Source organism: Anguilla rostrata, chromosome 1 (genome assembly GCF_018555375.3).
Source record: "Anguilla rostrata isolate EN2019 chromosome 1, ASM1855537v3, whole genome shotgun sequence".
NCBI lineage: Eukaryota > Metazoa > Chordata > Actinopteri > Anguilliformes > Anguillidae > Anguilla > Anguilla rostrata.
In genome coordinates, this window is record NC_057933.1 from 20,452,175 (window position 1) to 20,478,728 (window position 26,554).

The following is a 26,554-nucleotide window of genomic DNA, read 5'->3' on the forward strand; positions in this document are numbered from 1 at the left end:
TTAAACAAGCAGCATGTGCCCAGAGCAGTAGCAGGACTGTACCGAGCATGTGGACAATGCCGCTTTTACTCTGTAGGTTCAGCTCCGTGCCAGAGGCCGGCACACTTCACAAGTGTTTCCCAGGTCAGGGGGCGGCAGCGCAGTGGCTACAAATAATCCCAGATTGGGCAGACAGATAATTCCTCCATAATACCATAAACCCTGAAGGCTTTGTGTGGCAGGCCTGCCCTACTCAAACAGAGGTTTAGACAACATTACTTGCAGGCTACTTGATATTGCTGCCGAGCTAGCAGAATTGGTCGGTGTAGTGTGAGGCTGGTATTGGAGGCCACGGACGGCTGTGGCTGCTCCTTTACCTGGAACATGTCCGTGTCTTTGTCATGGCAGTACTCCACCACCACCGTCTGGTTCCGGGACAGAGTGTAGGAGATGCTGTGCTGCCCCCTGCAGCTCACCGCCTGAAACAGAGCCAGCGGTGAGAACTCGCCCATTCACACGCCGCTGCTGACATCACTGTCTAAAAGGTCACCAATGACATTTCCATGTAAAAGCCACAAATGATGTCGCTATCTAAAAGCCACCAATGACATCGCTATATAAAAGCCAGCAATGACATCGCTATCGAAAAGCCAGCAATGACATCACTATCTAAAAGCCAGCAATGACATCGCTATCTTAAAGCCACTGATTTCAGAGGGGAAAACCTGCATTTTCAGTAGATAACACTTCTCCCATCCTAACAGTAAGAGCCAGTTTTGTCAAAACACTGATAGTTGGCTAAACTTCAATACTACATTGTCTAGTTTTAATATTGTACCACAAAAAGAACATAAAAATAATATAATTGAAAAGACATTTGCAGGAATTTAATTCAAATTAAAACCAAAAAGAACCAGAGGTTGCTCCAAAAATTATAATAAGATTATAATAAGTTAGAAATCTCAAATTATGCCTTGAGTTACCACAACAGCAGCTGCATCCACACATGTGCACTCCATTGATGAAGTCTGCTGTGAGCCAGTGAATACTTTACACACCAGAGTCCACACAGTACCACAAGAGAGATCATACATCTCACATGATACATAAAATCCAGGTTAAGAACAATGAAAGTCCACACCTGGGAATTTAACCAACAAGCTGAACGCCCAGTTCCCTGACCATTAAACTACACTGCATATATTGAACCAGTAGATAGCTGGCCAGCCAAATAGCTTGCGTGTCCACATTGCTGATGCGTAGCATCTTGTTGATTCAGAATACACACGGGAAATAAATAAATAAATAAATAAATAAATAAATAAATAAATAAATAAAAACCTACATTTTAATTAAGTAATTAAAAATGTAAACACCATATAGATCCTACATATTTCCAATTTTTCAAGTTTTCCATAATTTTTAAATGTTATTTTTTAAAGCGTAAGAATCTATTTCCACAATTTATCGGACTTTCGTGAATCAGGCTTTAAAATCTGCCGAATCAAGGTACTTACTGCTTAATATCCAGCTTTACAAACGGACGAAATGCAGGAAGTACTATATATGTAAATCAGGGCAGATAAGGGTGTTTACCCAGCAAATGGAGAATGTAAAGAATGCAGCCCAATAAACGGTGTCTAAAACCTGCTAACTCAAAGCACTTCCCATAACGAGTCAGCCAATGCACACAACGCAGCAGAAAATGGCCAAGATTTCAAAACAATGAAAGTACCTCCCCTTGACAAAAAAAAGAGAGAAGTACTGGAAAGAGATTTGCGCCACGACGGTAACCTCGCGACTGCTTGAACTCGCACAGCTACGTAAATATTTGTAAAGACGTGGGGCAGGGCCGTTTAGCTTACACACAATAAAAGAGCAGTAAATCACTGTTTCACAGTCTGCTTTCAGGCTTTGATTTTGTGCCTTTTGTTCCAACCAATCACCTTCCAACGCATCGCCCTGGTGTGAAACGAGACATTTGTTTGGCGTCACCTCAGTTGACTGCTCTCCATTTGCTGCCCTAGAGATATACATTTTCTCAGCTGAACTCAAATTCCCAGCATGCAAATGTGCTCCTAAGAACGGCGTATGAAAATTACGACGATGCACACAGCAGACTGATGGCGGATGAACCATTTTTCTGAGCGACGAGGAGACCGAAGCCCAAAATATACTGACTTTTCCACCCCTCTTTTCCCTCAGTTTGGAATGCCCGGTCATGTCCGTCGGCACTCACTGCTGCGACTTCCACTGTGGATTCAGGAGAGTGCAGACGAGCATGTGCTCCCCCCAAAGCACTCGAGGTCAGTCGCCACTTCTTGTCACACCGGAGCAAGTAGGGCTCGCAACAGACCAGGTCTGCGAAAGACACTTCATGTGCAGCTCACAGGAGAAGCGCAGGCCCCTAATCGACCAGCAGTGTTCCCTGCTCACAAAATATTACCTGCTTAAAAGTGCAGTGTGTAAGTTTGTTTTAGACCACTTCTGTCCACGTTTGGGTGAATTTCCTCTACATCCAGACAGACATAAATAAATGAATACCTATAACACTGTCCCAGGCTCTGAAATCAGCCACTTCAAATTTCACAGCGCCTGAATCTTACCAACCAATCAGGACAGCTCTCTGCAAGGAGGCTTCCCCATCTGCCTGTCAGTCCTGTTGCGTGTTGCACAGTGCCGTTCGGGCAGGCAGGGCAGGGCTACACAGATAAGAGCAGAGCAGAGTAGCGATGCTGCAGAGATAGCGCTACAGCAGGCTAGCAGAAAAGGAAACAAGGGAACATCGGTCTGGCTTTTTCAGCGATGCCGAGAGCTCAGAGATTTGAAGGGTTTCAGAAGTGATCCCGTGCTCGCTGCAATTCTGCCAGACGAGTAATTATCTTGCCTGCTATTTCTGTCGGAATTTGTTATTGGCTGTGCAGCATTGCTAACGTTCTTACTTTTTTAGCTTTGTTACCACAGTCAGCTAGTGCCAACTCTACCGCTACCTAGCCGTCAATGCAGTATCAAACTCAATCATTTTTGCCAATAATATCGTACTTGGTATAGCCCATAGCTGTAAATAAAAACTACAGCTGTGTTCATTGTTTACAGTCATTACGATGTTATGCGTTTCCTTTACTCTGAGACATGACGAGCTGCACTTTTCTCCCTACTTTTCAATGCTCTTGTCCTCTCTTCTCCAGTACTCAGGTGCCATACAGTGTGCGTGCATGGGGTTGAGAGAGGGGCTTTCAAGGGAGGGCCTAAGGGAGGGGGAGGAACTTTTTCTCCCCCCAAAGATCCAGCTCTCTCTCTTTCTCGTTTCTCTTAACTCACACACCGCACCTTTAAAATAATCTGTAAAAAGACCGTCAGCATCTCACTGTTATACTGAACTTAAAATAACAAAGAAAGGGGGTTTAGACAGGCCAAGGCAAACCAGAGCCAAAGTTATTTATCAACATTTAGGCCAGCGGGCATCCCTCAACACACAGACATGAGACACTAGCCACCGAAAACAATAGATTTTACCCATCCGTGCCCTGCCCTGTCATTTCCAGTACAGTTATAAAAACTACGGAGTCCCTGTGTCTACAGACTGAAAATAAATTTCCCCATAGTCTTAAAATTAGCCAAGACTCAAAGAAATGCGTCATGCTTCTTTTCTCCTGCGTACAGCCTTCCTCCAGCATGGTACCAGGCCGGGCTGGAGCCACATGACAGAAAAGGAATACTGTACGAGACCGTATCGTTTAACATAAGCCCTTCTTTATGGTTCAGGACACAAAGGCTTTCCCGGAAATCGGCTTAGCTGGACCTGCGCAGGCATCGGCCGTCAGGTGACCCGCGTTTCGGTCAGAATGGCGCCGCTGGGCTTCCCGCCCGAGAGGGACAGGGGGAAAGCGTCTCATGACTGTCGCCTGTCCTCACGACTTCAGCTGATCCAAACTGCCCAAACGCCAAGAGTCTCTCGGCGAAACTTAGAGCTCAGCAGAAAAATGTTATTGCTCAAAGAGGAGGGCAAAGGCTCCAGGGTAACCACAACATAAAAGCAGAAGCTAACCGAGAATGCTGTGGGACAAACGGAAAGGGCGGATTGTGAAGCTCGTAAGCGACGCCGCGACCGCGTGGCCTCTGCTTGCTTTACACCGCTCCTGGGCTAGCAGCTAACGGCTAGCGGCTAACGGCTCCCTCCACGCTCGCGGGCTCAGGGCAGAGCTGCCCGCTCCGGCCGGGGCTGAACGAAGGCAGAGCCGCCCGCTCCAGCCCGGGCTGAACGAAGGCAGAGCCGCCCGCTCCAGCCGGGGCTGAACGAAGGCAGAGCCGCCCGCTCCAGCCCCGGCTGAACGAAGGCAGAGCCGCCCGCTCCAGCCCGGGCTGAACGAAGGCAGAGCCGCCCGCTCTGCGGCGCGTCACGCGCTCTAATCGGAGCTCCGCGTCTCCGCCCGCTTCTGCCTGACGAGAGAGCGCCTGGCACAGCGCAGAGAAAGTGGGTCACGCCTGGGAGCCCGCACAGCTGGCGCTGGAAACTCAGCAGAGACGAGAGAGTGAGGGAGAGAGGGAGGGAGAGAGGGAGGGAGAGAGAGAGAGGGAGAGAGAGAGAGAGAGAGAGAGAGAGAGAGGGAGAGAGAGGGAGAAGAGAGGGAGAGGGAGAGAGAGGGAGAGGGGAGAGAGAGAGGAGAGAGGAGAGAAGGGAGAGAGAGAGAGAGAGAGAGAGAGGGAGAGGGAGAGAGAAGGAGACAGAAGAGAAAGACAGAGGAGAGGGAGAACGAGAGAGACAGAGAAGAGAAAGAGAGACAGAGGGAGAGACAGAGACAGAATGAGAGAAATCCAGCAGGAGAGGGAGAACGAGAGAGACAGAGAAGAGAAAGAGAGACAGAGGGAGAGAGCGAGAGAGAGGAAAAGAAGCAAGCGAGAAAGAGCTAAGGAGCGAGGGAGAAACAGAGCAGTGTGGCTGCTCACATAACACTGCCGGGCGATATTCATCTAGCGGGGACCGGGAGTCTGGACCGCGCAGCACAAGGACCCCATTTTCCTCCCTCCGTGCAGACTGGGGCAGAGAGGGGGAGGGGCGGAGGCAGATGGTGAAGAGTGGCCTGCATTTGGATCAGAGGCAAAATGGGGGGGGGGAGGCAGGGGGGGGGGGGGGGTGGGGTTTAACAGTTTGGCTCAGCTGCAGCCCTAGGCGTCGTTAAGAAAGCGCGCACCCCCCACCTCAAACTGCGCTGTGGTCTGGGTGGCCGACGAAGCCCCTCCCTCAGATGATGATCCCTCACTGAACTCACTTTACAGCCCCGACTCCACCCACAGGGTCTGGCTCCGCCCCCCTACACCAGAAGACTCTCACTCACTCACTCTAGACCAGCCTTCGCTCAGATGGCTGCGGAGTAACAGAAGTGTAACCGGAGACAGGCCCGGATTACTCCTCGCTACGTCATGTGTTCAGAGTTCCCCAGACCCCCGTGTCACAGCGATACTTTAATCCCCGCCAGCGCCTCGCAGATCCCCCCCGGGGTTAAAATGGCACCTACCGCTCCTGCCCAACATGTTTCTCCACTCAGCCGCTCTAAAGACTGGGCCGCACGCGTGCGGGAGCGCGGTCGGGCTTTCCCCCGACGAGAGGGACGTCCTCTCTGCCCGGACACAGCGCGCGCGGGGACCCTGGCCAATCCCCTCGCGGGTCCCTCCCGACACAGTTCGCCAGAGCCAATGGGCCGAGGGCCGCGCTCTCCTGAGGCGCGGTGGGATCGGCGCGTAGCGCCACAGCAAATGGCGGGAGGCTGTGAGACCACCCACACGGGGGGCGTGTGTATGTGTGTGGGGGGGGGTGTACAGCACACAGCCTGCTTCCTCATTCTGCAACTCGCTTCAGTCACTGAGGGCCAGATCAGGCACCCAAAAGAGTGCTGGGTAGCAGGACACAAAGAGCGTGCTGGGGCAGGGTGGGGTGGGGCAGGGTGGGGACGCGCCCTTCCCAAAAAGAAGGCCGTACTGAAGAAAGGGATCTTGGAGCATATGCCCCGTAACAGGGATCAAGCCCGAGATTAGAGAGCGAAAGCAGAGAGCCGCGGGGCCTGGCGGTGCGGAGGAGATCAGGCGCCCGCCTCGCTAACGCTCAGGGAAAGCTGGAGAACGGAGCGAGCGCTGGGGATGCTGGGATGCTGGAGGACCGCAGGGATGCTGGGATGCTGGAGGACCGCGGGGAGGCTGGGAGGCTGGAGGGCTGCCGGACGCCAGCGCGAGGGAGGGACTTGTCCGAGAGAGCCGGGCTCCGTTCCCACCACGAGCGAACGGGACGAATTCGGCGGGCCCGTCCCTGGAAAGGGGGGCTATTTTCAGCCTCCTCTCCGCAGCTGCGGGGAGGAACACCGGCCAACGCCAACAGTCCCTCCCATTTCCCAAAAATCCCTCGGCCCAAAATACACCCGCGTTTCAGAGCCGAGCGCGGCTGGCCACGGCTGGCGCGGTTTCCTGTGAGAGGAACGGGCTGACGCGGGCTGCCCGGGAGAAACGGAGGTGGCGGTGGGAAGGGTTTCTGCTTTCCCGAAAAAACACCTCGCCGTGGCCGTGGCCGCGAGCGCGGCCTTCCCTTCACCTCACATCCTCTTCCTCTCCGCGTGCGCGGTGACTCGCTAACGAGCGTGACTAGCGCGCACGCATTCGCGCATGCCTGTCAAAGGTCAGATTTTATCCTCGCGAAGATAAATTACAAAAAGACAGGCCGGGCTGAAGAGGGCCTGTCCTGGAGGCACCAGAGCGCGGCTTCCTCCCGCGTCACTCGCACCCTCTTCGCCGGGGCCGCCGCCCTGTTTGCGCCGAAGAACTTTCCGGTAAGTTCCAGCAAACGTCACGGCCCGGCTGTGAACCTCTGATGTGTGGAAAACTCTGAGGTCAAGAGAGTTCTCTAAATCATAGCCAGTTTTAAAGGGCAACTTCCACAGAAAAGCAGAAGCACAAGCGTAAACACGCTTGCAAAACAACCATCTCCTCTTGCCCACAAACTAGCACTGAGAAGTATCAGGAAGCACAGTTCTCATTATTTACAGTAACTACCTACCTCCCTTTGCCAGCCTGTCTGTCTCAGAACAGCTCAGTAATGCGAGCAAATGGCTAGCAAAATGGTAGTTAACTAATTTGGCAACATTAACTTACCAGAACAGCTCAGTAATGCGAGCAAATGGCTAGCAAAATGGTAGTTAACTAATTTGGCAACATTAACTTACCAACATTTTCCATAAGCAAAGTAGCTTGGCACAAGTATTAACACAGACACTGAATGAACGAACAAACCTGAAAACTCAAAAATGGCAAGCATTGTTGGGCTGAACGGCCTGTTCCCGTGATTACGTAACGTTAACTGCATTTTTGTTAAAAATGTATGAAATTTTATGTGATTTTTGTCCAACTGAGAATGCCTAGAACTTTTTCTTTTTTTGGGGGGGTGGGGAGGGGTTTCCGCACTTATTAGTTCAGACGTTATCTGATGGAATAGCACTCAGAACTGCAGTCTCTCTGACAGGCCCAACGTAACCCACTTTCAGCAATGCCTCACCCCCCCCCTGCTTCCCCCAGGAATTACCACCCGTGAAAACCTGCCTAGCAACACTGCTAACTCCTGTCTCCAATCAGAAGAAAGAGGGTCACAACCCCAGGAGGGGGGAAGAGAGAGAGAGAGAGAGGGAGAGGGAGAGAGAGAGAGAGAGAGGGAGAGAGAGAGAGAGAGGAGGGAGTACAGTAGTCAAGAGGAACAGAGCAGGTTTGAAGTGAGGAACAAGTGTACAGTCTGCAGCGAGGGACATTTGCAGACAGGGTTCCTTCACAGGAAAAGCAGGAGGTCAGTCAGAAAAAAACGAGGGAGGAGGAGAAAGAGTCAGAGACAGAGAGAAGAGAAAGAGAGACAGCAGGAAAGCATAAGAGAGACAGCAGGAGAGAGTGAGAGAGCGGAAAAGAAACGTGCAAGAAAGAGTTGAAGAGAGAGGGAGAAACAGAGCGGTGTGAGTCCAGAGCTGGAGCAGGCAGAGGAGAGTCAGAGCCGTGCCTGCAGGTCTCTCTGTACAGGGACTGCTGGATTGGGCATGACTCCCCACCACTCCTCTGCAGAAAATCCAACACTTCCTCTGAGACCAGTCCAGAAGGACTCCCGTTCGACCGCGAGAAACCCGGATCCTGTACTTTGGACGCCGCTTTTCCTTCCTCCCCCCAAACGGGACCTGCGCTCGAGGAGCACAGACCTGCGAGGGAGGCCTTCACCGGCGCTCGCGCCGTCTTTCACGGCGAGCTTCACAGACTCCAGCCAACTGATGGCGCTTTCACGACTCCCACGCTCGCTGCAGCCGCCGCGTCCGAGCCGTGTACTCCAGCCGGAGGGAACCTGCCGGTCTTCCAGCACGGCCGAAGAGAAGAGGGACCGCGTGAGCGTCCGAAACCCTCCAGCCCCCCGCAGGACGCTCGGGGTGAAGAGGGGCGCCGCCGTCCAGCGTCCCGCCGCTCAGGGGACGCGAACAGCTAACATCTGGCAGGTGGACCCCAGGATCACCACTCGACACTGGACTTCTGTTCTTATTTAGAGTCCGTTAGCTCTTCACCACAACTTCATGTGTACGCACAGGGCACGCCAACTCCTGCCTTATCCTAACCCGACACAGGGCAGCGCCTTCACGCCAACTCCTGCCTTATCCTAACCCAACACAGGGCAGCGCCTTCACGCCAACTCCTGCCTTATCCTAACCCAACACAGGGCAGCGCCTTCACGCCAACTCCTGCCTTATCCTAACCCAACACAGGGCAGCGCCTTCACGCCAACTCCTGCCTTATCCTAACCCAACACAGGGCAGCGCCTTCACGCCAACTCCTGCCTTATCCTAACCCAACACAGGGCAGCGCCTTCACCCAACTCCTGCCTTATCCTAACCCAACACAGGGCAGCGCCTTCACGCCAACTCCTGCCTTATCGAAACCCAACACAGGGCAACGCCTTCACGCCAACTCCTGCCTTATCCTAACCCAACACAGGGCAGCACCTTCACGCCAACTCCTGCCTTATCCTAACCCAACACAGGGCAGCGCCTTCACGCCAACTCCTGCCTTATCCTAACCCAACACAGGGCAGCACCTTCACGCCAACTCCTGCCTTATCCTAACCCAACACAGGGCAGCGCCTTCACGCCAACTCCTGCCTTATCCTAACCCAACACAGGGCAGCGCCTTCACGCCAACTCCTGCCTTATCCTAACCCAACACAGGGCAGCGCCTTCACGCCAACTCCTGCCTTATCCTAACCCAACACAGGGCAGCGCCTTCACGCCAACTCCTGCCTTATCCTAACCCAACACAGGGCAGCGCCTTCACGCCAACTCCTGCCTTATCCTAACCCAACACAGGGCAGCGCCTTCACGCCAACTCCTGCCTTATCGAAACCCAACACAGGGCAGCGCCTTCACGCCAACTCCTGCCTTATCCTAACCCAACACAGGGCAGCGCCTTCACGCCAACTCCTGCCTTATCCTAACCCAACACAGGGCAGCGCCTTCACGCCAACTCCTGCCTTATCCTAACCCAACACAGGGCAGCGCCTTCACGCCAACTCCTGCCTTATCCTAACCCAACACAGGGCAGCGCCTTCACGCCAACTCCTGCCTTATCCTAACCCAACACAGGGCAGCGCCTTCACGCCAACTCCTGCCTTATCGAAACCCAACACAGGGCAGCGCCTTCACGCCAACTCCTGCCTTATCGAAACCCAACACAGGGCAGCGCCTTCACGCCAACTCCTGCCTTATCCTAACCCAACACAGGGCAGCGCCTTCACACCAACTCCTGCCTTATCCAACCCAACACAGGGCAGCGCCTTCACGCCAACTCCTGCCTTATCGAAACCCAACACAGGGCAGCGCCTTCACGCCAACTCCTGCCTTATCGAAACCCAACACAGGGCAGCGCCTTCACGCCAACTCCTGCCTTATCCTAACCCAACACAGGGCAGCGCCTTCACGCCAACTCCTGCCTTATCCTAACCCAACACAGGGCAGCGCCTTCACGCCAACTCCTGCCTTATCCTAACCCAACACAGGGCAGCGCCTTCACGCCAACCCTGCCTTATCCAACCCAACACAGGGCAGCGCCTTCACGCCAACTCCTGCCTTATCCTAACCCAACACAGGGCAGCGCCTTCACGCCAACTCCTGCCTTATCCTAACCCAACACAGGGCAGCGCCTTCACGCCAACTCCTGCCTTATCCTAACCCAACACAGGGCAGCGCCTTCACGCCAACTCCTGTCTTATCCTAACCCAACACAGGGCAGCACATTCACATCTGCTCCTGTCTTATCGTAACCCAACACATCCAAACGCAGACAGCAGCCTGTGGTCATTGCATCATGTTCCTCAGGTACTCATACAAAATGGTGAGGGGGGAGGGGCAGGGACCCCTTGACCGCATTTCACACCCTGTGACTGACAGCACAGCATGTGCTCTCTCTCCTCAGAGCCACATCCTACGAGGAAATGGCAGCCCAAGTTTCTCTTCACACCCTCCCCACTCCACCCCCTCCACACGCCACTCACCCCCTCCACCCCCACTCCACCCCCACGCCACACCACCCACCGAGAAGAGGCCAGAGCAGCAGTTAGCGCTGATTACGGGCACAGTGGAGGAGTGTGCTTTATCGAGAACGGGAGTCAGAATTCAGGGAGAGGGAGTGGGGGGGGGGGGGGAGGGCTTTGTGAAATGCATCTCTCCAAGAAACGCTAAAGTAAACAGGCCCTTGCATGTTTGCGGCATTGCTAAGCTACCAAAATAAAGGAATGCCGGGAGACAGACGTCTCGCTCTGCTCTGGGCTTTGTTCCTGGCGAGCGGGGGCCGAGGAGCGAGCGGAGAGGAGCGATTTAACCCCTCCGGAGCTCCCCTCCGGAGCTGCGTGCCCCCCAGCCCGCTCCTGCAGGAGCCCGGAGCTCTAAGGGGAGCGCTCCGGGGGTTTGGGGAAGGGCCCGGCAGGGGTGGGGGATTCGGGATTGGTAGGGTCCAGGCACTGGCGGCGGGTACCTTGCTGGCCTGCGGAGAGTTGAGGATGTGAACGGTGCTGGGCTTGACGCCGTTGGCCTTGGTCCGCCGGTACAGGGCGAAGCGGCTTTTCCGCCGGCCCCGGTCTCCGTTGGGCAGGGACCCGTTGTACCTGAGAGAGAGAGAGAGAGAGAAGAGACGGCCATTACACCTCCGCGCAAAACGTGCTTTTCCTTCACAAGACTTCTTTCCACCCCTCTTTTGCAAATACTACTCAACGTCTCTTTACCTGTAGGTTGTGGCTAACTGCACGCCCTCTCTTTTAAAAAAAAAAATGTTAAGACAGATAATGGGATTAGTTCTGAAGCGGTTAAGAGCGCAGCAGCGTCCAGACAGCGGGAAAACAAACAGCGCTGGAACGAATAAGAATTCCAGCACAGGCACGCAATGGGAGTCTTTCCCAGGAGAAATCTAATATAAATTATTTGCTTAAGTTGCAGTCCTATCCAGGGTGACTGAACAGTCAGCTTACGTTCCGCATACTATACTCACATACAGCAGGATGTCTGCTCGTCAAATTCATCAGCTTAAGAACTTTGGAAAAGAACGAAGCCCCCCTATGAACCAACCTGGGAAACGAACCAACAACCTACTGGTTACAGGCCCCAATGCGCCTCTCAAATGGTCAGAGTCCGACAGATAGATTCCTAACGCATCACGCGTACGCTCGGCCGGCTCCCGTCGACAGCGCAAAGGCAGTCACCGCAAGCGCAACAGCGCAGTCGTATGCGCAGTCGTTACGCGCACAGGAATCCATTTCGGGGGACAGCTAATATCGGGGGGGGGGTGCTGCCCGGCGCCAAAACAAAGCCGTATTTCAGAAGGAGGCGTGCGTCGCGGTTCGAGCGCGGGGTTGCTGCGGAGAAGCGGGCGAGAAGGAGCGGCCTGAGCCCGCCGACGTCTGAGGAGGCCCGCCCAGCTACGAAGAGCCGCCCGCTACAATTTTCTCTTTTCTCTACCCTCTCTCTCACTCTCTCTCCATCTTTCTCTCTCTACCCTCTCTCTCACTCTCCCTTGGTCTCTCTCTCTCTCTCTCCCGCTCTCCTTCTCTCTCTCTCTCTCTTTCTCTACCCTCTCTCTCACTCTCTCTCCACTTTCTCTCTCTCACTCTCCCTTGGTCTCTCTCTCTCCCCCCTCTCCTTTTCTCTCTCTCGCCATCTTTCCCTCTCAATCCCCCTCTCTCTCACTCTCAATCCGTTTATTTTCATCCGGAAGAGTCGCCTAAGCATCCGGATAAGCCCTGAGAGGGGGCGGGGCCACCTCTCCCCGGGGGGTCCCTAACCCCACCCCACCCCACCCCACCACCCCCCTCCCCCGAGCCCCTGGCCCTGCCCCCATGGGGGGGAAAATGAGAAAAGGCTGGTTAATGAGAAAAGCAGGGCCTTCCACTCCCCAAAGAAAACAGGGATCAGAGGGACCGGCGGACCGGCCGTTAGCGCTGATCCCCCCCCCCCCCCCCCGCCCTCTTCAGATGAGCCCCTCTTTACGAGCCCCCGACCGCGGGGCCGCGCATAAAGAGCACCTTGTTGTAAAACAATACGGCGGCTGAGCCTGGATCCCCCACCCCGGGCGGCACTTCAAACAGAGGCTCGCTCCGAATCAGGGTAAATGATCACAGATAACCATGAAACCGGCAGGCCAGACATCATAAAGGGGCCACTTGAGTTAAGAGGCACCCAAGGGCCCGAAAACACAAATCTAGAGTTGCACACAAGCCTTTTCCTCCTGAGATTGGGCAGAAAAAAGTTAAGCTTTTTTTTTTTTTTGTGACTGGATGACAAAAACTTGTTTCCGTGAAAATAATTTTTAAAATATTAGTTTGCATTCCTTGAATGTCCCTTGTAGTGTAGGTTTCAGCAGAGTAGAATATATTATCTCAAGTAGTTCTTGAGATTAGGACCAGAGACTCCCGTCCCCTACAGAGAACAAAAACGAATTGGGACTTATAAGGTTATATAACGCCAGCCCAGCTTCTGTACATATTTTATCACAGCCATTTGGCTCAAGTGCAGTGGAAAAGATAGCCTAAATAAGCACAGTACGTGAATCAGAGTTATGTTAGTAATAGCAACACAAAGATATCCTCAATCTTCCAGTGATTGTTTCAGTTTTTCTTCTCTTTACTGCACGTCTTTGTTCTAGAACTCTGTAGTGGTAAAATGCTGCTACTACTAATAATGAAAGTAATCATTTTACTGCTGACCTCTGTGCTTCGCCCCATTAGCACAGCATTACAGCGCATTATTAAATAAGCCGTTTTAATTCCCGCATCCATGATGGGACAGCGTGTTCCCAGGGCGAGCGCACTGTACCACAGAATGTTCCGGAAGGAGTGCGGTGGCTGGTGGCCCTCTGTCTTATTCCAGATTGGCTCCCCTGACCCCATGTAGATAAGCTTTCATTTTCTTTCTTTAGATTACCCTTTGAATAATATCGTAGTTATAGCCGTGTAAAGATAAGATATACTTTTATTGAACCCCGTGGGGTAATTTGTCCTCTGCATTTTGACCCATCCTAGTTACTTAGGAGCAGTGGGCAGCCACAGTGCAGCGCCTGGGGACCAACTCCAGTTCTAAGGCCAGTGCCTTGGTCAAGGGCAACTGCAGGAGCGCACCTAACATGCATGTCTTTGAGTGTGGGAGGAAACCGGAGTACCCGGAGTAAACCCACGCGAACACGGGGAGAACATGCAAACTCCACACAGAGAGGATCCGGTCGGACCCGGATTCGAACCCGAAACCTCCTTCTTGTGAGGCAACAGTGCTAACCGCTATGCCACCGTATGATATCTGTCTAGCAGTACAGTCTTTGTTAACAATATAAATTGTTGTTTGTTAGGATTAACGCAACACCGATAGACTATTAATGAGCTTCTGTGCCTTCCTGGCGATATCGCATTTCTGTATTCCAGAGAGTTGCACTCTGGGTAAGTGTGTCTGTAATGTAATGTCAGGGCACTGGCAGGACCCGAGCTGGCCACAGCCCAGATGGAGATCTCTCTCCACCCCTGTCAAACGTGAGCAAGTCCTCTCCCCACACAATCATCCCCCGGCCCGGTCACTAAGCTGCACACACAAAGGGCACATGGGCCACACAACGAATGCAGGGCAACTGAGGCAACTCCGGTAGGAGGGTATCGATAACGAGCACTGCTGGGGCTGCCGGTGGCTCATCCGGTTAAGGCACCGTTATCACTAAAGTGAACGCATAAGCCCCACTGATCGCGATCAAAGCCCGACGGTCTCAGTGCAGTCTGGCCTGTAGCCCCGCGGGGCGACGCGTAATCGCCAATAAAAAGGGCTCAGTTAGCAGGAATCTGCATCTTATCTTCCTCCGGCAAATCCCCGCCGGTCGATCGGGCGCCGGCCGGTCTGCCCGTTAAGCTTCACGTAAAAAATGTCTTCCTCAAACTCATCCTTTTTCTTTTGGTTGTTTCTGCCTTAATTCTCACACTGAAGATGTACAATGCTGAACTACCGAGCCAGAGAGCTGAGTGTTTTCTTTTTTTTTTTCCCATTTCAGTTGGTATTTTCAATTGAAATAGAACAGCAAACACGGTAGAGTACAAGCTTGTACCTGATAGCTAACTACAACAAGGCCAGGAGGCTTGGGAAAAGCCAGTCCCCGGATCCTTCTGGGGATTCCACGCAGAGACGCCGTGATTCCGGAGTCCCTGTCACAAAGCGCACGTGGCCGGGCTGCCAGGGGACATGATTTAGAGTGGGGCCCTGTCATATTGATTTCTCACCATTTACTGAGAAGCGGGGCACCCAGAGAATAGCACTGAGGGCTAGCCGCAGTGATGTCTTACAGAAACCGTCCTCTCTCGCTGCAGGTTTCAGGGTCTCACGCAGTTCGCCCTCTCAGCCGAGACGCTGCCCCTGTCGGCCTCCCCGTCACCCTGAGACACTGCGGAGCTGGAGCAGGGCTCCGATGCGCCGGGGGCGAAGCAGGCTGACTGGATCCAGAATGGCGGCTCTGTTCCGGTTTCACTGCGCTTCCCTCAGCCGAGCTAACGCAGCTGCACAGGTGATACTGCGCGCGGCCGTCTGCCTGGACTGGGGCGACTGAGCGCGCTCCATCCGCAGTCCGAGTGTAGCACAGTGGGTAAGGAACTGGACTTGTAAGGTTGCAGGTTCGATTCCCGGGTAGGACACTGCCATTGTACCCTTGAGCAAGGTACTTAACCGAAATTGCTTCAGTATATATCCAGCTGTATAAATGGATACAATGTAAAATGCTATGTAAAAAAAAGTTGTGTAAGTCGCTCTGGATAAGAGCGTCTGCTAAATGCCTGTAATGTAATGTAATGTTCTCTGGTAGCGCCAGGCTTCATTATTAGCTGCATGCTCCAAGACCGCCCTCACAGCGCCAGTCCTGCTGACGGCTCCACCCAAACCACGCGCGCGTGCCGATCTAAATCAGATCATGTGACATGTGACTGTTCTCTCCCTGCCGTCTCCTCGAAGCACCATGTCTCTTGCAAAGAATCGCTTCTCTTGTAATGCATTTTATTGCCGTATGTGACCAGGGACTGCAGCTTATGGTCAGCTTTGATAGTTTCAAATGACATTAGCATGTCATATTTTTTCATTTATGTTTAAAAAAATTGGATGTGGCCCCTGACAAACAAGCAGAAGAGGAATAGAGCAAAAGTAATCCAAGAAGGCAGAGCCAACCGGTTCAGCGCGATAAAAGTACAACGTACGTCCACACAGACGCACGCAAACCCTGGCTGCACCGGTGCAGTGGGAGAATGGTAATACAGTGTGGGCCTGTGTCGAGGAACTGCCAGAGTCTCCTAAACTGCTGCTCTAGCAGGAGCCCGGCCCCGAGCACACAGGCGCTAACGAGACGGGTAACAACCCCGCTCCTAACTTTCCCAGCCCCCGGAGCAACGGCCAGGGGGCTCGCTTAACAGCCCGCTTCCAGAACAAAAGAATCCTCCATTTTGGGCCGTGCGGACCCCGGAGCGCGTTCCCTCCCGTCGGTTGGTGTCGGTGACGGTCTACTTTTTTAATAGCCCCCCCCCCCGCCCCCTCACCCCTCCCCCCCCACCCGGATTAAAACCCCGAGTCTGCCGCATAAAGACACTGTGTGTTGTGAGGAGATAACCAACGTCCCGGGGCGGAGACCAAAAATCTGCACCCACCAGCTGTCTGGTACAGCTGGGACAGCCCCACGCGTTCTCCCCCCCCGTCCAAGAGCGAGCCGTCCTTCTGTTATCGCTGCAGCCCCTCCGTCTAATGCGCGCCCGCCCCTGCTCCCGCAAACACACCGCCTCTTCTTCTCCACCCAGAGAGAGGGGCTCATAAACGACTGCAAACGGCTTCATGCACTGGGCCCATGGCTACTGGGACCTCGTGCTTGTATTTCTGCACTGCTAAAGACAATCCTATGGTACAGTGCAGCACCCATGTGTGCGCCCGCCTCTGTCCGTCCGTCTATGCAACCAGCCAATCAAAGAGCCCCTTCCCCTCCCCCTACCCCCACCCCCCCCAGGGCCACTTGGCCAGAAGACTGAGGACACATGGTCCCATTTGGGGTGTTTCTACTGTAGGACCCAGAAACGGGGACCCCCAGAACCATGGGCCGCCAAAACACAGAAGCTGGAAAGGGTTCGAACGGCGTTCCCATACCCGCTTCACCTTTCACAGCACTTCTCCTGGCTGCCCCTGCAGACCGTAGACAATTGCAGAAGATTGCAGAGAAACACATTTGATGGACAATCTTCAGGTACAGACAGCAGAAAGGCAGTCACTCTCGCAGAAATGTCAGCCCGTTGGCTTTTAACGGCCAGATGTATTTCTCCTTGACCTCCCCTGAGATAAGTGCTGGGTTTGTAACAATTAAACTATTTTCTAGAAAGTTCCCGCCGCCTGTGTCCAAGCTCTGACAGCAGAAACAGTAACAGACTGTTCCGATAAGGCACATCGACATTCCAGCTGAACAGAACACAAACTAAACAGCCAAAGCAAAGCTATTTCAGGTCAAACTAAGACCCACGATTTTTCAGCTGGCTAATCACATGATAAATCAAAGACTGTACGCATCGCTCAACTCAAGCTAAAGTGCAAAGTTTCTCTTTTTTTGTTAAACAGTGGTTTCCTTTTTTCACTCGTATTTTCGTGCCGTCTGACATCGTGTTCATGGAAATGATACCTCAGATTTTTCTCTGCCAAGCAGTGAGTGCAACAGCTAAGTGCGCGGTTCCCCACTGCAGTTAGCTGCAATGTTTTGAGGCCCTTCCAGCTCCGCCCCACAGTAAAGCAGGTGGAACCAGAATTCAAGCCGCAGGTCCCTGGATGCAGTTCCAGCAGCAGGGTTGTGCGACTACACCTAACAGGAGTCAGACAAAGCTGGCGATCCATCTATCCAGTCTTCCCTCACTGCTCCTCTGCAGCAGAGCACAGAAATTCGACTGAACGCCAGCCAATACAAGACAAGTTAGGACACCAATTTAGAATCGACGCCTTAGACACTGAGGAGTAACAACACCCCAAAAAAGTTTGGATTCAAATATTTACTTGGAGATTACTGCAATTTTGCCACAGGGTGACCACCAATGGAAATGACAAGTTTTGTATAATTCATAAGTTGAATCATGAAGTAAAGGATCTATTTAAGGACATATCTCACTACATGGGACATGGGAAACATTTTTATTCCATAGTTTTCCACGACCAATTCGAACGCTTACGAAAGAAAGCTAACAGACCAAATGAAGCATTAGAGATTAATATGCAATTTAATATGCAATTAAAAATGGAAAATTATTTCCTTCATATTTAGCTGTTAAAATGAAACCCTAAAAAGGTAATCAAACAAAGCAGACGTACTTTACAGCAGCTCTGCTTTGCAGTCATACAGTGTTCAGCATGTGGTTAAAATTCATATAAAGCCATTACAATTTTTGGCAAACAGAAAAGAAATTGCGCAACTGATTATAATTTAAAAGCAGGTTTCGGGTGAAACCTCACTTGCATATTTACTCACTTGCTATAATCTTCCAGATAAAACATATTTTTGAACAACTTTCTCTCCCATCTTTCATTTTTCACCCAATTCGGGAATCCTCAATATTATTTTTCCACTCACCAAATCAATTCAGTGCAAACATGCTTTCCAAAGAATGCGGTTCACAGTGCACGCTTCTTGTGCAGCACACCTGCTGATCTGTGCAGCCATTGTGCTGGTCGGCGCTCTCAGTACAGCAGGTCAAGGCAAACTGCGGGTACTCGATCCATCGGGGGAACCACAAGAACCGAAGCCCTCCCTCCCTGAGAAACACAATGGCTGACTACGCCTGGCCTGCAGCACTCCCAGACGCAGTCAACACTGCCATACTCAGGAATGGACTCCAGGCCACTGGGCTGATTCACTACACCAAGGGCACCCACTTTATCTGGACATGCCCTCCAGGAGACCCATAAACTTGGCTTTATTACGATATGTCTGCATGTACATTCACACACGGCTTCTGCAGTGCTGTACATGGCTGCAGGGACAACCTTAAATTGACGTGTACGGTTTTCTTAAAATGAACACGCTCCATCAAACGGAGCCCACAGCAGAGCTACGCACGCAGCAAAGTAAATGTGAGACTTCTGTGGTCTTAAGCAAGTCAACACGGTGTGCTTTCCAGTTGCGAAAGCACACAAAATGCTTTTCAGCACAAATCCACGTTCAAAGTCATGTGGTTTGACGCCTTTCCCCTCAGCAAAAAAACAGGAAGTCTCAGAGTCTGCCAGACCAGTCACTTCCTGTTGACGAGGATATCCTCCTCAATCTCTTCTCTAGATAATTGTAGTCCCTTTCTCTCTGACTGGGCGGGTCAGGTGGATGGCGGATTTGCGCTGCTTGCCTCAGCATCCTGCCCTTGGGCGCAGACGGGGATTAGCCCTTCTGCGCTGCACCTCCCGGCTCCTCTCCCAGGCCCCCCCGGGCCAAGCACACAGCCAGGACGGGGTTAATCCGGTGGAAACTCTCCAGATAAGCCAAAGTAACGCCCCGGCTAATCGGGCCAGCGCTTCAGCGCGACTCCAGATGGGAACCCCGCGGACCGGAAGGGAAAACAGGGAGAGTTTAGGCAGGGAGAAGGGGGCCTCGCCTCCGCAAATCCCCTCCAGTCTGAGGGTAATCTCCGGGAAGCGCGAGGCCGCCCCGTTCGGACGGTGAGCCGACCTCACGCAGAAGAACAGCGTTTGATGAGGAGGTGGGCATCTCCAAAACGGGCAAAGGGAGCCAGGATGGGGGCGGGCAGGAAATACATGTTGTGCCTTGGCCAAAGGATAATGTAAAAAAAGAAAGAAAGAAAGAAAAAAGAAAGACTGGAAGCCAAGCGGAAGATCACAAAGAGGATAAGATGTCATGAGACAGAAACTTGGCTTTTGTCCCCATCACTGTAAAGCGCCACCGTATAGTCAACCAATCGCTGCCTACAGACAGTTTGTTAGCGTGGGACCTATTAGCTGCGTGTAGCCAGAGGCCCGTTACAGAACAATAAGTGCACTGCAGCACAAGCTCGTGAGGGAGAGCGTATCGTCGCTGACATACCCTCTCAGACAGACAACGGGCGTAATCCCACGACAGCGCCGCGCGGTCTCTGCAGTGCTGATATCATGCCACAGTTACGCAACGCGGACTTAGCGAATCGCTAACGGCCCGGCGAAGCCGCCTCGGAGCGCACGGAACGCGTTCCTCAGCGGCGGCGCCGCGGGTGCGCTCGGGTCACGGGCCCGCGGCGCGCTGTCCACTGTTCTAAGCGGGGGTTCCGCCGCTGGGCGGAGCCTCCGAGCCTAGCTTGCGGCAGCGCCCGCGTGCTCAGAGCCCTTTTGTGTTCCTCTGAACCCCACCCCCGACATTCAAGGAGAGACAAGAGAAAGACACAGACAGATAGCGTATTACAGAAAGAGACCAGAGGGGGGATTTCATGAAGCAGGTTGGCCGAGTTTGCTGGATAACTGTGCTGAGTAAAACCCGGAACAGATCTTTTAGCTTCAGTCCATGTTCCATATTTTTAGGCCGGTTCCGAGTTTTGCTCAGCGCAGTTACCCAGCTAACTCCATAATCCTGCTTCGTGAAACAGAGACAAACAGACAAGATGGATTGAGACACAGAAAACGAGAGCGTGAGAATGCCCTCCGCTGCTTAGGCTGGGAGGGGGCTTTCATTAAGCCCAATACCCTTTTTCTACCGTAAAGGAGGATCCAATGAAACCATAGCTGGAGGCAAAGCCAGTGAACCCTATACAGCGCAATGCTCCATTGTATTACTCACCGTATTACTTACTGTAGCATACGATGACGCACTGAATGCAGGCGTCGGCCCATATCAAAGCCAGACACCGGCCTTTATTAACAGCACAAAGTTTAGGTTTTCCCAGAAACAACTAGATTCCCTGTTACATCCTCGGACTGACATATTTGGCAGTAATTTTGATTCATTTCATATGTCAGGATGATTGGACCCATCTGTAGCCATCAGCAACAGGACTCAAGACCAACCAGGACATCATGTCAAGATACAGCCGTACAGATACGGCTGTGCTATGCTTGTCTATATGATTGATGGCTAGTAAACTAGGTTCCTAAAAAAAAAGTGTGAAAGTTAAAGGGAATTTATGCTAAACAGGTTAAATGCAAGTTGGATCTACTTCACAAAAAACCCAGGCACAGGTATCATTTAAGTCAAGTCCAAACCTGCAGCAACAGTGATAATGCCACGGACAGACACATCAGTGCTAACGGACTAGGGTCAATTATCTTTTTATGTTTGCTACTGGATTAGCCGGAAGCTATTAAAAGTGATTAAGCCACCCACAACACATCTACAAGTAACTTTAATTAATCTGCTGGGAAAAAAACCGGGATTGTGAATTTATTTTTAAACACCATTTCGTTTTTATTCACAATATGGAAACACGAATCGCGCTTGTCGAGTCTCCGCTCCGCCACTCATATAAACAGCGCAGCTGCTAAGGCACGTAAACTTCCCCAGCGTACCCGCTCACACTCCGACCGAGCCAGCGTCACTGACGAGCGCATCGCTCGATCCGCAAGTTCGAGCACGCAACGTGGAACACTGCCGTATTTTCCAGTAGCGCCGGTGGTTTCTGTTGTTTTAACCGGCTGATGGCGTTCACACGTGACGGCGCCAGTAACCGTCGCCTGATCAAGCGGCTGGCGAATACTCAAAAAGAGCTGAGTGATGGGATGGAAGCAGGCCAAGAACAGAACCAAGACAGTCCCAGCAAGGTACAATTTTGTAACTTTGGTTTACTATTCAAAGAAGAAAGCTAACGGTAAGTAGCTTGCTAATGAAGGCAAGTGAATTATAATGGCTAACATTCAGCGACATGAGCACATAGACCTACGGGAACTTCAGAAACTTCTACATAGCTATATAACTTGGATGCATGGCAATGACAGCATGCACTGTGTAGCTACATTAAGGTATCATTTATTTGGTGCACATGCTCCATTTACTTATTTTCAGTAGTAAGGAGCAACCTGGCTGCAATATCTTAGAAAAAACATGTCAAGGCTTGTGTTGTTTGCTCCATTATTATGGCTCCGTTCACACCTACATCAAAGCAGGACATTTCTGCCAATGTTACTAGGTTGTAAGCCAGCAAGGTGGCAGAGCAACTTTTCCAAACCAGATCTCAATCACATATTACAGTGTGACAAATCAGTTTACTATCCAATGTAATAACAAGCATCACTGGTGTTCAAATTAGTATGGCATCTGTAATCAATCAGATGTTTATGCAAAACATTTGCATAACAAAAGGAATTCCTAAAACGTGTCAAACTACCCCTACTCAAGCAACATATTTGTGGAATTGGTGTAAACCATTGCAGAGACACCATAACCACTGCAAGCTGGCTGAAATGTAATATCACCATAGCATTCCATAGAACATTTAGTTAGTTTTAAAATGACTTAAATTACTGCCAGATACATTTTGGCTATTCAAGCAATCAAATTTCTCAAAATTGCTACCCATAACTTTGTCATGATTCTCTGTTAACAACACAATCTCAAGGAGGAGAGAATATAAATAAATAAATACATTTGGCAATGAAAACTGTTTTGTTCAACAGACCTCATGTTGAGGCGCTACCCCAAAATACAGTACCAAGTTTTTAAAAATTGATACATCTGAATAAAAAACGAATGGCTTGCTATTTTAAAGTAAGTAATGCATCCACTTCATTTCAAATTATTTTTAAAACAAAAACGTTTGAGCTAAATAGTGTGATGTCGTTCAAGATCTCTAGACGACTTAATTAAGCGCTGATTTAGCAACAACCCCCAGATTAGGATATTATCAGATTAGACCAGTTTTAATTAAACCACACTGGCTACGACCAGCAGGAGTGTAGCAATTATACAGTACCAAGGAAAATTAAACAACATTTTTCTTTAAATTAGTCAAGCAAAATGTTTACAAAAATATGATTTGGGCTGGATGGAAATGTTCAAAATGACTTCAGAAATGTCACCACACACATTCTAACGTTACACTTTCCACGTCCCAGTTTATTAATGTGGCTGCAAATCACTTCAAAGGGAACCCTGTGGTCTGCAGAGGGAAATGCACAGTATGGGGGGGGGGGCTACATTTCCAGGTTCATGAGCCCCTGGATTTTAAACTCATTACTGGTTGTCCGTGATCGTAGATCATGTTGGGCAAGTTCCCCCCCTCCCTCCCTCCCTCCCAACCATTTCAGATTCTCCCGTCCCGTCACTAGGATAGCAACAGCATGGAATTTAGAGGTTTTCAATTCATCCCATTTTGCCAAAGTTTTTTCTTTGTATGCACTTTTATCTTTATCTCACCTGGGTTAATCTGACCGTCCAGATGTGCGGACGCCTATTTTGCCTTTGGCATGGAATCTAGACCCTTGCTTAACCTGCCTTTTATCAAAAAGATTCATTTCCAGTGGCCCAATTAAAAATTACTGTGACATTATTTTAACATTTCTGATGGAGAACTACAGCAGATTTTTACCCCCCAAAAAAGAAGAAGAAGAAGAAGAAAGGATTCCACTCAAGTCCCCTGCCAGGCCCAAGGAGACGGCAGCGCTGCGACTCCGGCGTTCGGACCGCCAACTTGTGACGTCGCCAACACACCTCCCGGACAGAGAGGGCTTGTTCGAGGAGGCGCACAATGCACAATCCTTAGGTTCTGTCCCGCAGACACAATGGACAGAGGGAGCCGGGGCGATGGAGCTAGTGCACCCTGATCAATACTGCCTTTCATTGCCCTCCTCCTCCCCCCAACCCCCCGCTGCCCACGCTGCCCCCTCCCCCCTGTGCCCACGCTGCCCGCTTCACCGTGCCAGGGCTTCCGCACCTGGCCAGGAAAGCGGCGGGGCGGCGGGAGAGAATGGGGCCACTGCTCACAGAGCTCCCAGTCAGCGCCACCGAGGGAGGCTGCAGGGCCCTGGACCTGACACGGTCATGAGTAACTTCCACCGCCGCCGCGTGGAAATGCCAGTCAATGATGACATTCTTCCTGTTGCGCAATTCTGAGCGCCGCATGCGTGCGTACGCGCAGGTGTGGGAGGGAAGCGGAGGAAACCCTCTTTTTCCAAGTGAGCGTAATAAATCTTTTACGTGGACCTGATCCCAAATGCTTTTAGGCTAACTGATGCTCCGCGCGAGAAATTCAGAAAGCATCAGAGGCCGGAGAAAGCAGTGGTGCATTACTTTATACGCCCCTATCAATTTTTAAAACCGAGCCCATCGAACATTGACGGCGCAGAAAAAGCTGAATTTTATTCTGAAACTAAGAATCTTAATTGTTTTACGAGCGTCTGAAAGCATGGACCCTGCACAGGACACTGAAATAACACTGTGCTCTAAATCATTACTTAACTTCAAACTGCATTTTGTGAAGAAAGGGCAGAAACAGGTCAAAGACCATCTAAAAAATGTAACCGACTAGTCTTGTTTTGGCTCTTGCTGAGCATGCAATAGCCTTCAGCCCCATCAGAGAAAAGGGGAAACAAACATTGCTACAATTATATATGTATATATAACCTAGTTTAGAATATGGTACTGTATGCAATTTCATTTTTCAAACATAAAAATATGTCATTTCCTAGCATTCTTTGCGATCATGTGTGGTTTGTCAGATGCACGAAAGGGAAACTTCACTGTGTGAGCAAGAAAATCTATTGTTTTCACTTGCAAAAAAGTGGACCATCCTAGAAAGGTTAATAAGGTTAATACAGATTGACGTGTCTACAGTGACAAACCGGAAGAACCTAGCGCTACTTAATGCCATCACCTTGGTTCACCCTAACCTTGGGCAAATAGTTCCAGCTTTAGTATTTTTACGGCTTTATAATAAAGGGCCTTCATTTTATTGTGCAGCGAGGGGAACAAAAACAACAAATGTGTTTCTACGTGAGCACGCAATATACCCCTCTTTTATTAAATGTGTAAGACCATATGTGTGTTCTATAGGCGAAAGATTGTTCTAACCACTACATGGACCATTTATATCCTGAACTAGCAACGGGGCATTTGGATATTACGCCAATGAGCCAACAACAACAAAAAACACCGTTCTTCAGTTATGTAACTAGCAGCGCGCAGCTGTAAAGTTTGCCGAAACAGAACGCGTATTGGTAAAATTTTACTGACGACATTGTTAAAGATCTAAGGAGTGAACGACAACAAGCGAGGGCGGGATAGTAACTTCTGAGTCCGCTGGCTCATTGTGGGGGAAGTAAGCAAAGGATCACTGCCCGAGGGAAAGTAGCCCTACCAGAACTCAAAGACAGAAAAAAAACTTAGCATACCTCCATTTATATCTCTAGGTAATGAGGCGCGGCGTTTGTTTCTCCTATCGAATTTCATTTCTTCTAACGAACACTTCATAGCTGGGGTGTCCATGGGAAAACTGCGTATTCTTTCTACTCTTCCACCATTTTAAGCCACGTTAAAGATTTTCCATGGGAAATTTTCCCGAATCAACAGAATCGTGACATACTCTGTAGCATATCACAATACAAACATGGTTTTTTAATGTAACAGCTGTGGGTCTCGTGGAAAAACAAGGGGCAATTAAAAGTGGTCCCGTGCAGGACACAGGGCCTTGAACAATATTGGATTTTCTGCGCGATTGCCTCAGCTATACGGTCCTTAGATGAGTCCTTATACAGCGACTACAACAGGACTCGGTAATGGTAGGGAAAGAAGAGGGCAGTATGTTCATATCCACATCAGCAGTGGTGTCCAGCTATCACGACTTTGTAAAACTTGGGATACTTCCCAGTCCCGCGGCTGCTCATTGCCCATGGAAGAGGCAATTAAAAAAAAGTAGAACATATCCTATCTGACTGATCAGCCAGTTAAATGGTCGCTTACATTTAGCAAGAGGAAATCCAGCGATGAACGCAACCACCAAAGCCAGAAGCTATACTTTTCCTCTCTTCTCCCCTCCCCCACCACTCACCAGTTACTGTAAGTTAGTCTCAACGCTGCAAAATACCCAGTAGAAGCAGAAGATAATTTGTCCTACATGTATTTTAGAATTACAAAATATTCAGGAAATAGGTATGATGCACATGTAGCCTACTTAATCGGGGAATTTGCCTACTTCGCTCGGTTCTCAATCAGCAATGTAACAAAACTGTTCTGAAACAGTAAACAATAATTTCAACTGCAATTTGTCGCTAACCAAATATAGACTAATATTTATTGCACACAGTTTTAAAGAAGAAACAACTCTTCACTTTGTGTGATGTCAGATATCTTACGTATCTAAATAGGCTAAGTTTAAATATGATCATAGCCTACAGGAAAATAAGACGTTTTAGCCATCGCTACATCGGCAAATGGGCAGAGTAAAAACCTTGTTCGTGGATGACTTTAATTTTTCGAGTGGCTACCCGAGCGTTAGTTGCAGTCAATGTTTCCAACTCACCCCAAAACCACCAGCTCTCCATACTTCACTGGCTCTTTAGTGGGGGCGCAGTGCTCCTCTTGGTTCGGCGAAAACATGGGGCTTCTGTGAACTACGCAACTCAGTTACAATGTGGCTACTCGTCCTGAAGCGTGGAAAAAAACCCACAAGCAAAAGCCTACCCTTTATAGGGGGCAGGTAACTGCCATTTCAGTGTACATGTCGTTGCCACAGTGGCCGTAGTTTTTTTCTTCGTACGTCGCTCTTATAATCTTGTGTTCCCGTCACATATATCAGAATATAAACTTTGTTTAAAGTAATACGACTGCAAGCCACATCATAGACTACTCATATCCACTTGGCGGTTCAATCCGCTCTGAAGCAGATACAAAAACAGCCCCGAGCAGGGGGTGGGTTATACCATTCTGCTACACACTGTTTTATTAGGGGTGGTCAATGATTTAAAAACTCGACAAGTGTAACGTTGGACTAAACATTCGGCACAATATATGTTATTTTGCTTCACAATGACTCTGTAATTGAAATCCTTGGTAAAAATTAGAGTTTAAAATGTTTTTTTTTCAAGTGAATCATGATTTATAA

At 50.5% G+C, this 26,554-nt stretch overlaps 1 protein-coding gene across 2 annotated transcripts in view; it reads right to left on the reverse strand.

Annotated features, from left to right (window-relative positions):
• The window catches only part of peli2 (pellino E3 ubiquitin protein ligase family member 2), a 32,968-nt gene extending 6,624 nt beyond the window's left edge, over positions 1 to 26,344 (reverse strand). Inside the window, exons 1-3 of one of the 2 annotated variants that reach the window (XM_064329189.1) lie at positions 25,973 to 26,344; positions 11,008 to 11,137; positions 357 to 458 (exon numbers count right to left, since the gene is read on the reverse strand). In XM_064329189.1, the coding sequence (XP_064185259.1) occupies positions 357 to 458; positions 11,008 to 11,137; positions 25,973 to 26,049 (309 nt within the window). In that variant the 5' untranslated portion in view covers positions 26,050 to 26,344. The remainder of the gene's footprint in view (positions 1 to 356; positions 459 to 11,007; positions 11,138 to 25,972) is intronic. The other variant, XM_064329194.1, reaches the window with a different exon arrangement.
• Between the last annotated feature and the right edge of the window lie 210 nt (positions 26,345 to 26,554).